The sequence below is a fragment of the Petromyzon marinus genome, chromosome 38 (assembly GCF_048934315.1).
Source record: "Petromyzon marinus isolate PM22_M1 ecotype Great Lakes invasive population chromosome 38, UKy_Petmar_22M1.pri1.0, whole genome shotgun sequence".
Lineage (NCBI taxonomy): Eukaryota > Metazoa > Chordata > Hyperoartia > Petromyzontiformes > Petromyzontidae > Petromyzon > Petromyzon marinus.
In genome coordinates, this window is record NC_133704.1 from 11,190,063 (window position 1) to 11,204,661 (window position 14,599).

Consider the following 14,599-nt stretch of genomic DNA (forward strand, 5'->3'; position numbering starts at 1 on the left):
CCTGTCTCCAAATACAAAGGTCCCCCGTATAGCCTGCACAGACTGCTGGGGCAAGTGCTGTTAGCGAGCACCTATGAAGGCCGGTACAGCACACGAGGGGTCGGATGACCAGCACCACGCCCGACCGCCTTTGTCTCCCCAATGGCAATAATTTTTTTTACACACCGCACCAGCTACTCATTTGAGGCCGAATCGACCTAGGGGAGGCCCAGGCTGGGTTCAAATAATCGTCACTGGCGTTGGCCGTGAACGGCAATCGAACTCGGGCCAGCAGGTTCGGAGCGCAGCGTCGCGCTAACCGCTACACTACCGCTCCCTTGTCCGCTTGTCGTCTCCACACAGACACACACAGACACACACACGCAGACACACAGAGACAGACACAGAGACACACACAAAGACACGCAGACAAACACACAGAGACAGACACACACAGACACACACAGAGAGACAGACACACACAGAGACAGACAGACACACACACAGACAGATACACAGAGACAAACACACACAGAGACAGACACACACAGACGACACACACAGAGGTGCAGGCGTGAGAGGCGCACAATGGAAAATCGTCGCATGCGCAGCACGCAGCCTGTCGACTGACAGCGTCGACTCAGCGAGAGCGTCGACCGCCGCCTCTACAAAGACGACGACGATGCATGTCGAGCGCGCCGCGCACCCGGGGATGATGAGCGAGTGGGTTGCGCTGCTGCTGCCGCTGCTGCCGCTACCGCCAGCCCACGCCGCCGCTGCTGCTTTGTGGGTGAAACTTGCGGAGGAGGCAAAGCTTTAAATAGCTGGAGCGGCGCTCAGCTACGGCAGTCGACGGACCCAACACCAACACCACCGCCACCACAACCAGCAGCACCACCACAACCGGGACACCACCACCGCCACCACCCCCCCCCCCCCCACCAAGACCACCACGCGCGCTCTAAGTTCGAGGCGGGCGGCTGCAGTGCGCGTGCCGTGCCGCGCGCGCGCGTGCGCCTCCGGTGGGGTTCATCCTCGGTTGCCCGTTCGGTTTCATTTTCTCTTATTGTTGTTGTTTTGGGTTTTTGGGGTTTGTGTCACTCGCGCGTGCTAAACCATGGCGGACGAGCAGAGCACGAGGAAGATGCTCTCGGCCATGCTCGCGGAGCTGCGCGTGCCCCCCGAGTCGCCCGGCGAGGACGCGGCCCCTCCGCCGCTCCGTCCGCCCTCGTCCAGCCTCGCCGAGTCGGAGGTGGAGGGAGAGACCCTGGAGCTCTGCCTGCAATTCTTCAGCCGCTAGTGAGTGCGCGCGCACGCACGCACGCGCGCACACACACACAATAACAACAAAGAACCACCACCACTGCTGTAGCCTTAAGTGCTGTTTGCGAGCACCTATGAAGGGCTGGAAACGGCGCACGACGGGGAGAGGGGTGGCCCCAGAACGACGCCCGACCGCCTTTGTCTCCCCAGTGGCGATGTTTAAACACCGCATCAAGTACTCATTGTAGGCTGAGTCGACCTAGGGGAGAGGCCCCAGGACCGGTTCAGTGGTGTTGGCCGTGCGCGGGAATCGAACCAAGGTCACCGCTACGCTACGGCTCCCCACACCTAAACACACCTACAGACACCTACACACACTCGTACAGACACCTACACACACCTACACACTCCTACAGACACCTACACACACCTACAGACATCTACACACACCTACAGACACCTACAGACACCTACACACTCCTACAGACACCTACAAACACCTACACACACCTACAGACACCTACACACACCAACACATACCTACACACACCTACAGACACCTAGACACACCTACAGACACCTACACATACCTACAGACACCTACACACACCTACACAGACCAACACAACTACAGACACCTACAGACACCTACACACACATCCACACACCTACAGACACCTACACACACATCCACACACCTACACACACCTACAGACACCTACACACACCTACACACACTTACAGACACCTACACACACTTACAGACACCTACACACACCTACAGACACCTACACACACCTACACACTCCTACAGACACCTACAGACACCTACACACACTCCTACAGACACCTACACATTCCTACACACACCTACAGACACCTACAGACACCTACAGACACCTACACACTCCTACACACACCAACACACACCTACAGACACCTACATACACCTACACACACCTACACAGACCAACACACACCTACACACACCTACAGACACCTAGACACACCTACAGACACCTAGACACACCTACAGACACCTACACACACCTACACAGACCAACACACAACTACAGACACCTACAGACACCTACACACACCTACACAGACCAACACACACCTACAGACACCTACACACACTTACACAGACCAACACACACCTACAGACACCTACACACACCTAGAGACACCTACACACACCTACACACACCTATAGACACCTACACACACCTACACACACCTACAGACACCTACACACACCAACACACACCTACAGACACCTACACACACTTACACACCTACACACACCTACACACACCTACAGACACCTACACACACCTACAGACACCTACACACACCTACACAGACCAACACACACCTACACACCCTTACAGGCACCTACAGACCTCTACACACACCTATAGACACCTACACACACCTACAGACACCTAGAGACACCTACACACACCTACACACACCGACACACACCGACACACACCTACACACACACCTGTTCACACGCACATTTGCACACAGCTATATATTTGCATACACTTATATTTCTGCGTTCACACATGCACGCACCTATAGATACCTGTATAGATAGCGGCACACACCTATTAACCGACACTCCTACACACACACACGCCCAAATGACAATTATTCCCCATATCCTCCTACAGATCCTGTTACCAGTCTGTAGGAACAAGTGCTGTTAGCGAGCACCTCTGAAGGCCGTTATGGTACACGAGGGGGTGAGTGGCCAGCACCACGCCCGACCGCCTTTGTCTCGCCCGTGGCGATGTTTTTATACACCGCACCAGGTAATCATTTAAGGCTGAGTCGACCTAGGGGAGGCCCAGTACCGGTTCAGATAATCGCCACTGGTGTTGTCCGTGAGCGGGCGTCGACGCACACATTGTCACCTACAGACGCAACCACAATTCTACACACACGCGTATCCGACACACACACACATACCGACTCTAACCAAGTAATTGGCACACACCTACACGTGCACACACACACCCACGTACACCTAATCACACAGATCAATCATACATACACACCTAATCACACGATCAATCATACATACACACCTAATCACACTCACACTATCAATCATACATACACACCTACCCACGTACCTACACGCCCACCTACACAGAAACGCGACAACACACACGCAAAGACCCCCCCCCCCCCGTATAGCCTTAACAGACTGTTGGGGCAGTTGCTGTTAGCGAGCAGCACCATCGAAGGCCAGGCGACACCTTCACACAGCGGACACTTAAGTCACCTGTACACACAACTGGTCAATATCATCCATAATACGGGGTTATCCATAATACAGGGTTTTTTGTTGCTGGGGTTAGATCGCATTCTAACCGCTCCCCCCCCCCCCCAAAACAAACCCCTATATTATTGGTCGTGAAAGCCTACGTGTTAAAACGAATTAATTTTACACAACCTCACACGCACCAACATAGCTAGTCATTAGCACACCCTACACAGAGACATACACCCAATCACCCACACAATTTGTCGCCTGTCAAGTATGCACACCTACAAAGACGAAGCCCCCCCCCCCCCAGCACCATGCCCGGCCGCCAATATCTCCCCAGTATGAATGTTTACACACCGCACCATGTATTTATTTAAGGCTGAGTCAACCTAGGGGATGCCCAGGACTAGTTCAGATAATAGTCCCTGTGAGCGTGAATCGAACTCGGGTCGACAGATTCGTAGCCCAACGCGCTAACCGCGACACCACCACTCCTCCCACAAAGATCCCCCGGTATAGCCTTCCACAGACTATTAGCCAGCACCTATTGAAGGTCGACACGGCACACAAAGGGATGGGTGGCCAGCACCACACCCGGCCGCCTTTGTCTCCCTAGTGGCAATGCTTTTTTACACATCGCGCCAGATACTAATTTGAGGCTGAGTCGACCTAGGGGAGGCCCAGGACCGGTTCAGATAATCGTCACTGGTGTTGATCGTGAGCGGGAATCGAACCCGGGTCGCCGGGTTCATAGCGCAGCGCGCTAACCGCTACACTACCGCTCCCCACTCCCCCCCCACACACAGACACACACAGACCCACACACACACAGACACACACAGACCCACACACACAGACACACACAGACACACACAGACATACACACAGACATACACACAGACTCATACACAGACACACGCACAGACACACGCACGTACACCCACGCGTACGCCTCATCACCCGCACGCTTCGTCATCTACGCGCGCGCTGAGTCACGAACCCCTCGCGCGCGCGCGCGCGCAACCCCATTGCCGCACGTGCGTCCACGCAGCGTCTAACGCCGTCGTCTCCCTGTCGCTTGATGATGGGGTGCGACTCATCGGCTCGATCGCCACCCCCGCCCGCCCCCCGGTTACACGGGTCACCTATCTACCTCCGTAACCTAAACCCAGTCAGGCCCCACGCGACCATTGTGCCGTTTGACAAAAGGCAAACGCAGATGCGCCACTTTTAAAGTGAGCCATCGTCCCTGAAATGTTATCCGATTACAAGCACGCATTTCTTTTTTTTTAAATCAACATACAAGTGGTGTTTATGATACAGGTGGTATTATATTTTTAAAAAAAATGTTTAGCAATGTCACCGCAGCCCCATTATGTTCCTGAATTTTCACCACACTCGTTGCGAACACTTCCTTAAAACACAACATTTATGTCAAGTTGTCTGACGTTTCGGAACAAAGTTCCCTCTTGATGGGATTTCCCGTTTTTTTTAATGCATCTCTTCATTCCTGATGGCGCAAACCCGCCGCCAACGCAGCCTCGACGTGTTATGGTTTTGTTAAAATATCATCCAGAAATGAACCCCTTCCTTGAGAATAAAATGGTGAATAAAATACGAAAAACACAATCACATTATTCAGTGTTTTATGAAGGCAAATATCCCTCGTGTAGCCTGTAACAGACTGTTGGGGCGAGTGCTATTAGCGAGCACCTATGATTCAGGCCGGAACGGCACACCAAGAATTGGGTGGCCAGTAACCACGCCCGGCCGTCTTTGTCTCCCTAATGGCGATGTTTACACACAAGCAACAGGTACTCATTTTAGGCTGAGTCGACCTAGGGGAGGAGGCCCAGGACCGGTTCAAATAATATAATCGTCACCCATGTTGGGCGTGATACACGAATCGAACTCGGATCGTCGAGCTTGATGTCACACACACACACGGCATTTATGAACTTGAAATAGACCGCGTCTGTGTTCAAGGTCACCCACGTGTGCAAGGGGAACCAGACCGTTCTGTACGCGTTCACCGCGCGAAGACACGCGTGTGTGTACGTGCGCGTGCGTGTGTACGTGCGCGTGTGTCTTTTCTTTTTGGTGTCAAGCGGTAGCGTGGCGATTAGCACGTTGTGCTACGAAACCCGGCGACTCGAGTTCGATTCCCGCTCACGGCCAAACACCGGTGACGATTATCTGAACCGGTCGTGGGCCTCGCCTAGGTCGACTCAGCCTCAAATGAGTACCCGGTGCGGTGTGTAAACATCGCCACTGGGGTAACAAAAAGGAGGTCCGGCGTGGTCCTGGTCACCTACCCCCTCGTGCACCGTGCCGGCCTTTATAGGTGTTCGCTAACAGCACTTGCCCTAACAGTCTGTCAAAGCTATACAGGGGATCTTTGTCTTTTTTTGTGGGAAGCGGTAGCGTGATGGTTAGCGCACGGCGCTGCGAATTCCTGCGGCCCGACTTCGATTCCCATCCACGGATAGCACGTGGTGATTATTTGGACCGGTTCTGGGCCTCCCTTAGGTCGACTCAACCTTAAATTAGTACAAAAGCGGCCGGGCGTCATTCTGGCAACACAACCCCCTTAATAGGCGCCCGCTAACAATACCTGCCACGACAGCCTGTGGAGGCTACACGGGGGATCTTTGTCTTTGTGTGTGAGTTCGTATGGGACGTGTTCCCCCACTCCCCACCCCACCACCCCCCCCCCCCCCCCCCATCATTTATTTAAAAGTTCCGATTAAATGGCCAAGTGGTGTATCCTAAAGTGTGCACTTGTTGCTGCACGCTCAACGTGGCATAAGCACTCGTATCAGCGGTGTTCGCATGCAGTAAATAATAACAATCGATGCGTCACGATGACCGAGAGTAATAATCGATTAATCTTCGATTCATATTAATTGTTAAGCTCGAGACACCACGTGCATGGAATCGCCTAAGGACACACTGGCAAAGTGTTTTTCTTCCTTTCCGAATCGGTTAACTTGTATGTAATGAGTCCACATGGACTGTCAAACCACTGGAGGCCGCTACATTCAACGCAATATTAAACGTGAGAGGTTATTCAATGGAATCGCGACGCCGAATCTCGCTACGACTCGTTGAACGAGGAGGGCTACGTTACACGACCCCTATCTGTGGAAAAAATAAGAACAATTTTTTTTACCGTTTCTGCCAATGTAAACAGGATGGCGTTAAGATGTTCAAACACCAAATAGAAACCCTTTTCGAGGAATGAAATCTGCATTAACCACACACAGTATTTGTACATGCAAACACCAGCACGCTCTGGCAGTATTTGCATTGTCTTTGAAACGGATTGGCCGACACCAGCAACAGCCTTCTTGAGGGCCTAGTCTCAACCAGCGTTGGACCAGAGACGAACGCCAAAAGGCGAGCCCCTTACCTACAATGCATTGCTGCACCGCGGAGCGCTGTCCATTTCAGCACCCAATCTGCAGGCCGACGCCTCAGTTGCGCGCCGATGAGAAAACGACACCTTCAGAGTTGCGGCCACGCGCACGCCATTCGCCACCTCGGGACGTCGCCGCAATGTCGAGGAGAGGTCTGGCAGCGATGTCGCCGTGACGCCACTGCAGTGCCACGAAGGCGTGCTTGTGAGCCGCAACTTTAGGGTATTTTGTTTTTCATTCGCGTAGCTTCGGGCAACCCGGGGAATACGTGGCGTCGGTGCGGCCCTGCAGTGTTGGGAGCTGTTCGTTCTTGGGTGCATCTTGCCTGAAGCAATTGCGTCGGAACATACCTGTGCGGGACCCTCCTGACGATAAGGCCTCGAGACTCACTGAGCAGTGTGATCCTGAGAGGTCGTCAGGTGTTGCCTCCACAACAGTTTTCGGTATCTGGTGGAAGGGAGCGGTGGTGAGGCGTGGTGGCATTCGCAGCAATGTCCTCTTGTCCTTGAACAAAAAAAAATGCACACTAATGGCACCATTGATTAATTTCTGAGCTGATATTGTGAGCAGACAGAATGTGGCCACGTTCTATATTTATTTCAACACACGGGACAAACAAATGCGTAGCAGATCTGCACAACTGATCGTTTATTCATGGGGGGAAATGCTAATAATACCATTCAGGGCTGGTGATGCCCAAACGCAGACTATATCCATTTTTTTTGTTAAATCAGCTGTCTTGTACCAATGAAAACTACGATCAAATCACCCTGACTGCTCATCTCAGAAGCAAAGGAATTGGATGCAGGAGATTGTTTGACAATTCCAGGGTAGTGCAGGTTTAGGGGAATAGAAGTAACATAAAATCAATGGATTCTTGAATCCATGTGCAGAGCTTTGTGTGCTATCCCCTCACTTACGTGGGGTTTCCCAAATGCCACACTAATTGGTGGAATCGGCCAAGCGTCCCAATCCAAGACCCTACTGGAAAAAAAACATTGCTGAGCTTTACAGAGGCTTTCCTGGGTAAAGGCCATCATCATTACGATTTGTTATTTCCAGCCTCACACACCATGGTGGCTTTGCGCTACAACAAAACAGATGGCTTCTACCATCACCGAGACAAATTAATGTTTAATACCGAGAGACCTTTACGTCTATCACCGCTACTCCAACTCGCGTGACCATAGCCCTCGAATGTTGTGTTTGGACATACAGCGGATATACGCTGCATCTTTATGAGAACATCAAGGTCATTAGGGGTCGAAGCAAACACAAGCACAATGCGGCCTATTGTATATATATTTTGTATTAAGTAACCCCCGACTTTTACAATAGAAAATGCGGCTGCATTATTTATTAACGCGAGCTCTACGTTCTCGGAGCGTTTTGAAAGATGACAATAAATAAATGATGCCCCGCTCCCCCCCCCCCCCCCCACCGTAAGTCTGTAACTAAGAACCCTCATTGTCAATTTTGTTGACAATGAGGAAAATCACCTCCCGAGTGTTCACCAACGCAAACCGCTCGATAGGAATCCGTGGCGGGGGCGGGGGGCGATGACTCGGTGACGTCATTGCGGTGGTGACATTCGTGACGGGTTTGAGTCCGATGACGTAATTGCACCCCCTCAACCCCAACCCCCCCGACACAAAATTGCATAATTGCACCTTCATGAGCGTGTACTGCGTTGCAAATTTGCACGAATAAAAAATGCTGTTTATTTGACAAGGGCCTTGGCAACATCGAATCGATAGTATGGATATAAAAACAAATATACGCACCCTTTTAAAACCATCCCGCTCACGACGAAGACATACAGACAACTGGGTTTGGCATGAGTGGAAAAGAAATCCATTCATGTGGAAAAATAACATCTTGTGATGATTCACTGCATCTTAAATGTACGCTTGATGAACAAAAGAAGAGCGATGTGGAAATGTGTTTCTGGCCGTACGTTGGATTCTTTATTTGGACGATGCATTTACTATTATTTTTATAAAAACCTATCGATTTTTCCAACCCTTTTTAAGTACAAGAAAAAGCCCCCCCCCCTTCCCCCCCAGTAATTATTCCATCAAGGAAGCGAATTTGGAAACCCAGTGGGATGCAGTATTTACACGACCCCAAATGTATTTTCAAATTGAGTAAATTCATTTAAGGATGCAGTGAATGAGAAAGATCAACATTATTTTTTTGGTATTCACACAATTTCCCTTCTGGTCAGAAGCCCGCGTTAAACATCGGGTTGGCATAGCTTGTCAGCTTGTGGAGACTTTACTTGGATTGTCTGATCATCAAAGTCTTTCATAATGGGATACACTGAGTAGGCCGCATTAACCGTGCCTTTGATTGCACCCTCTCATTTATCCTTTTCACCTTGTTAATACAAAAAAAGAGGGCTCTTGCCATGTTATTTTTCCACCATTGTCTGTAGAGGTGTCAAGTCAACAGTGATTGTCTGAGAGAGAGACTGGTCCGCACAATATCTACATATTTAGCTGATTGTCAGTCGACCGTGTTAGCTATGGAAGTTGTTTGATCATCGATTTACCACATTGACCATTACGGGTTTGTGAAGGCCAAACCCAGGACTGGTTCAAATAATTCGTTTCTCAGTTGGCTTGTCCTGGTGAAGGTCGTGGCGACAGCGTGTTGTGTAGGGCGGTCCAAACCTCCCTTTCCCTGGTGACGGACTCTGGCTTTTCCTGGTTTAAATACTTCATATCCTTTTTCAAATATTTTGGTCATGACCGTTTCCTTCACCAATATCTCCTTGCAATGTATGCGCTATCTATCTGTGCGTTGTTGCATGTCTCAACGAAGACAACTTCCATTCCCCGTCCTATGTCTGATGCCTCGCGTCCATGCAGATCGCGGAGTCTTCTTCCCCTTCGCATCTTTGAGTGTTCCCTTATAGCACCATCCCTTGCAGGCAGTCACTATGCATCAGACATCACTCGCCACTAACGTCAGCTCTGGACCGGGAATCAAACTGGCCATGTTTCTAGTGCGCTAACCACTGCGCCACCCCAAGTCCTCTCCATGTCCACGTGTCATCTGTAGAGGTGGCCCAGGAATATCAGCACAACTGGCCGAGTCCATGTGAGCTGGGAAACACGGATATTTTTCTTCTTCTGGAGTTAATGTCTCGTATGATGATGAAAAGCGTAAACATTGACAAAGAGAAGGCAACAAAAGGCTGAGAAGGGCATAACGAGGCGTGGGGGAGATGCACAATTGGAATTAAAATTGAGGGACAGAAAGAAGAACACATGGATTAGAGGACACACACAAGTTAGACATGCACAAGTTAGACATGCACAAGTTAGACATGCACAAGTTAAACATACACAAGTTAGAGACAGCATATTAATTAAAGTAAGTGGGCTCGGTAGAGGTTACTCTACACCCCAGGGGTAAGCAACCAAAAATAACAAGAAGAGGCATTTTTTTCTCGAATTGGGTGAATACGAGATGGTGGGTCCTCAGTAAACAACCTGACGAAGCAGTCCTTGAAGAACCGCACGCGGCTCAGGAGCCGCAGATTTGCCGATCCTCTGGACAATAGCGGGACAAGCGATGATGGGGAGTGGTAGCCAATGGAGGGAACATGCCCGAGAGGACATCTACCGGGGAGATGGAGCGATAAAGTCATCTTGCATGCGGGTGCTATACGCGTTGTCGCAGCACGAGACCGTGAGAGGTGACAAAAGCTGTGAGGGAGACTTTAATCCAGCAGTGGGTAGATCACAGGCAGTGATGATGAAGAAATAAAATCCTGCATTTAAAAACTATTACACAATCTAGCCCCACAAGAAAAGCCATGACGTCATTCACACTTTGTTGAGGATGACGTCTTTCATCTGTGACAGGTGTAAGATTATGGAATAAGTTAGACGACTGATTAATTATACGTATATCACAAGAGCGCAAATAAGTACCGTGAACAGAATAATCATCGTGAGCCAAGATCAATCCACTGCTGAATGAATGCCTCCCGAATCTGTTGCACTCTCACGGGTTTGCGATGTAGCAATCTACGAACTGATATAACGCTCCGTCTCCACGCTACACGTGCTCTTTGATCGCGTTCCGTACCTTTGCGGAAAACTCGCACCGTTCTCCATTCATCCTCATGCATACGGAATTACAAATATTAATGTGACACCGGTCGTTATAAAATGTGCAGGTGGATTGAGCATGTATACATGCATGCATGCATGTGCGAACTGAGTACAGTCACATGCTGTTGTCAAAACATGTGGGTATGCTGAGTGTGCGTGCGTTTAATATTTAAACGTGCAATTTATGGGGTTGCACAGCCGTGAGTTAAACTCACTGTCGTGTGCTGTGCAATAGGCATATACTTGGTGGGAAACGCCCGGTCTATTGCTTGCCCTCTCAATATCCCAAAAATTATGGGTAAGAAAATATATCTCGCTGCGATGATACCTCTCCAAACTCCGGTGTTTCCCTCCACATTTAGAATAAACGTCATGCGTTGAGAGTATTTGGCTGCTATAAATGCCTACGTGATAAGCAACTTCGTTGAGCTATCATATGTGACCAGGTCGTTTCTGAAAAAGAGCTACATAGCTCAGAGTGGGCCTGACATGGTGAAATAAAAAAATAGTTCATAGTAAAAAAATATATATTCTTGGTTCTTTCGGTAAAGTCACGTTGTTTTATATATATTTTATTATTTTATTGTTTCCCTTCAACGTGACTTTACCGAAAGAACCAAGAATATGAATCACTGCAGTCACGAAAGCTTTAAATCAAAAGTTAAAAAATAGTTTATAGTTTAGTTTGGTGTTTTCATCGCCGGACATTTCGAGAACTCTTAAGCAGTTAACCCGAGGACACTGGCGCGTAAATTGGCAAACATTTCTTAAATGTGCCCTCTCTCGTCTCTATGCTTTCGAAATAACGTAGCTGAGTCGAGGCCTCGGTGCAGTTCACTGAGGCTTGAAAATGCATCACGCCCTGGCGATAGAATGCTTGGATCGCTCCACGTTGAGGAGGCTACACACTCCACGTTGGGGTTTCCAATCTCACGGGATTATAAGGTGCGTTAGTGGATTAACCGAGTAAGTGGATAGCCGATGGCAGTGGCTTTGCCATCACAGACTAGCACAGACACCAACAGATTTACATGGAGACCCACAGACATACATATACTGTACTGTACACCCTTAGACCCAGACTCGCATAGAGACCCATTTTCTCGCATATAGACCCATACATTCACACTCACACTGAACCATAGTTTCACATACAGACCCAAATGCTTACGTAGATACCCACTGAGAAACGAGAAGCTACTGCTAGTGGCTTCACCATTAGCCCTTTCTCCAGCAGATGGCCGCATGCAGCCCACGCAAATCGTGTGGTGGGAGCTCAGCACTGATGCATAATAATCATCATCAATCATCATCATCACCACCACCACACGTTACTGTTACGTTCCAATCGTCATTTAATCTACTTGCACATCAAGTCAATGGATTGTCACGAGTGAGGGTCACGGTTTGATTCAAGATTTGAAATGTATAATTTTATTGTTGAGCTTAAAAATGGAGAGCATAGCACGAATCAAAAGCATCACCTCCACCCCTGATGATTGTGTTTCGTGTGCGCGTGTCTACTCGCTAGCGTGAGGATTTTTTTCATGCGTGGATTATCTCGATAAAGAAAGGAAAATAAAACCCAACCCGCTCTGTTATGAAAATGTCCCCAAAAATAATTGGGTAAAATTTTTATTCGTTACCATCTAGAGACACAGATGCATCTGCTCCAACATCCTTCTTTCCCACCCCATCGTTTAGATTGCACGGATAAAAAAAATGTAGTTTAAAAATAGGAACCTATGCAAATAAATGCAATTTTATAGTACAGTAAGCGTGAAAGTACCCAAAACGTCATTATTGAGGCAGCGGCATGTGCAATGGAAAGATAAATCATTTCATGTGGACACAGAGAGAGAGAGAGAGAGCGCGCGGGAGGGAGGCAAAGCTGAATTGTCAGGTGCCATCGTACGGTGTGTGTTATTTCTACAAGCGGGGTGGCTCGATCCATCTTAGTTGACGGTCTAGCCTCCTGCTGTTTGCTGGGACGAGGGAGCCCGCAGTGCGTAGAGTGTGCGTGTGTGTTGTGGTTCTCGTTATGGGGAGCGGTGGTGTCGTGGTTAGCGCTACGCTGCGCTACGAAACCCGGCGATCCGAGTTCGATTCCCGCTCATGGCCAAACACCGGTGACGATTTTCTGAACCGGTCCTGGGCCTCCTCCCCCAGGTCGACTCAACCTCAAATGAGTACCTGGTGCGGTGTGTGAACAAAACATCGTCACTGGGGGAGACAAAGGCGGCCACGCGTGGTGTTGGCCGCCCACCCCCTCGTGTGCCGTGCCGACCTTCATAGGTGCTACTCGCTAAAAGCATTTACCCCAACAGTCTGTTACGGTTTAACACGTAGGCTTTCGTGACCAATATTATTCATAATAAAGGTTTTTGGGTTAGATCGCGTTATTTATAAATGTGTCGTAACCCTCCACCACCCGACACGGCCAATCAGCAAAATAAAGTGTCACGTTGACAAAAGACAATTAGTTCACTGCTGAGTTAAATGATGACGTCACCCTGCTGCTCTTTAAGACCGAGAGCAAGTGAGGGCTTTACCATTTTGGCGAATTGCCCGTTGATGCTGGATGTAATTACCAGCGAAACGTCGTACTCAAACTGTAAATGTTGTGGATTCACTCTTCAACACACCGGTGGGCTAAAGTAGTGAACTATTTGTCTTTTGTCAACGTGACACTTTTTTGCTGATTGGCCGTGTCGGGTGGTGGAGGGTTACGACACATTTATAATTAACGCGATCTAACCCAAAAACCTTTATTATGAGTCTGTTACGGGCTATGCAGCGGGATCTCTATCTTGTGGTTCTGCCTTTTTCCTAGTGTAGCGTCAAGTGAGCGTGAACGGGCTATCGGAGGGCACTCAGTCAGTCTCTTTTCTCGCTTTGTCAAAAACGCTGAGAACATTTGCGTAGCAATTCTTTAGGTCACATTTACAACGAGTGTTTGCTTTTTCCTTTGCTCGTATTGAAATAAATATTTAAACAACCACATGGCAGCGCAGCTAGGTTGCATTGTGCCCAGATCGCTACCTTTAAATGCAGCTAACCCAGAAAACATGCAACGTTGGTTGAAACTGTTGGCCCCAAAATATTGGCTCAGCGTTTCCTGCTCGACTGGGTATGGAGGATGATTCACACTGCCTCCTCTGATGTGTTGTGTGGCTGCTCTGGTTATGGGAAACTGCAGGTGAATCACAGGGTAAGCGCTCAAACCAGTTGCTTTAGGGGCCGTCCATAAATGACGTCACTCACCTGGGGGGGGGGGGGGGGGTCAGACATTTGTGACGATGTGTGACGAGGGGGGGGGGGTTGAGAAATGTGACGTCACATCAAAATGCGCAACTTTAAATAAATATATAATTGTTTTAACAACACTTTGTTATAACAACACTCCTACAACATCAGAGTGCAGCGCCACATTAAATACGCACTACAATGACAGTAGTTTAAAACGATTTAAAGCATGTTTTATATTTGGGGGGGGGGGGAAGAGCATTGTGACGTCATATTTGAGG

The 14,599-nt window shown here is 49.2% G+C and overlaps 1 protein-coding gene across 2 annotated transcripts in view; it reads left to right on the top strand.

The window, feature by feature from the left end:
* Nucleotides 1–274: 274 nt before the first annotated feature.
* The window catches only part of LOC116950118 (uncharacterized), a 79,186-nt gene continuing 64,861 nt past the window's right edge, over nucleotides 275–14,599 (top strand). The window contains exon 1 of one of the 2 annotated variants that reach the window (XM_032967588.2): nucleotides 275–1,278. In XM_032967588.2, the coding sequence (XP_032823479.2) occupies nucleotides 1,097–1,278 (182 nt within the window). In that variant the 5' untranslated portion in view covers nucleotides 275–1,096. The remainder of the gene's footprint in view (nucleotides 1,279–14,599) is intronic. The other variant, XM_032967589.2, reaches the window with a different exon arrangement.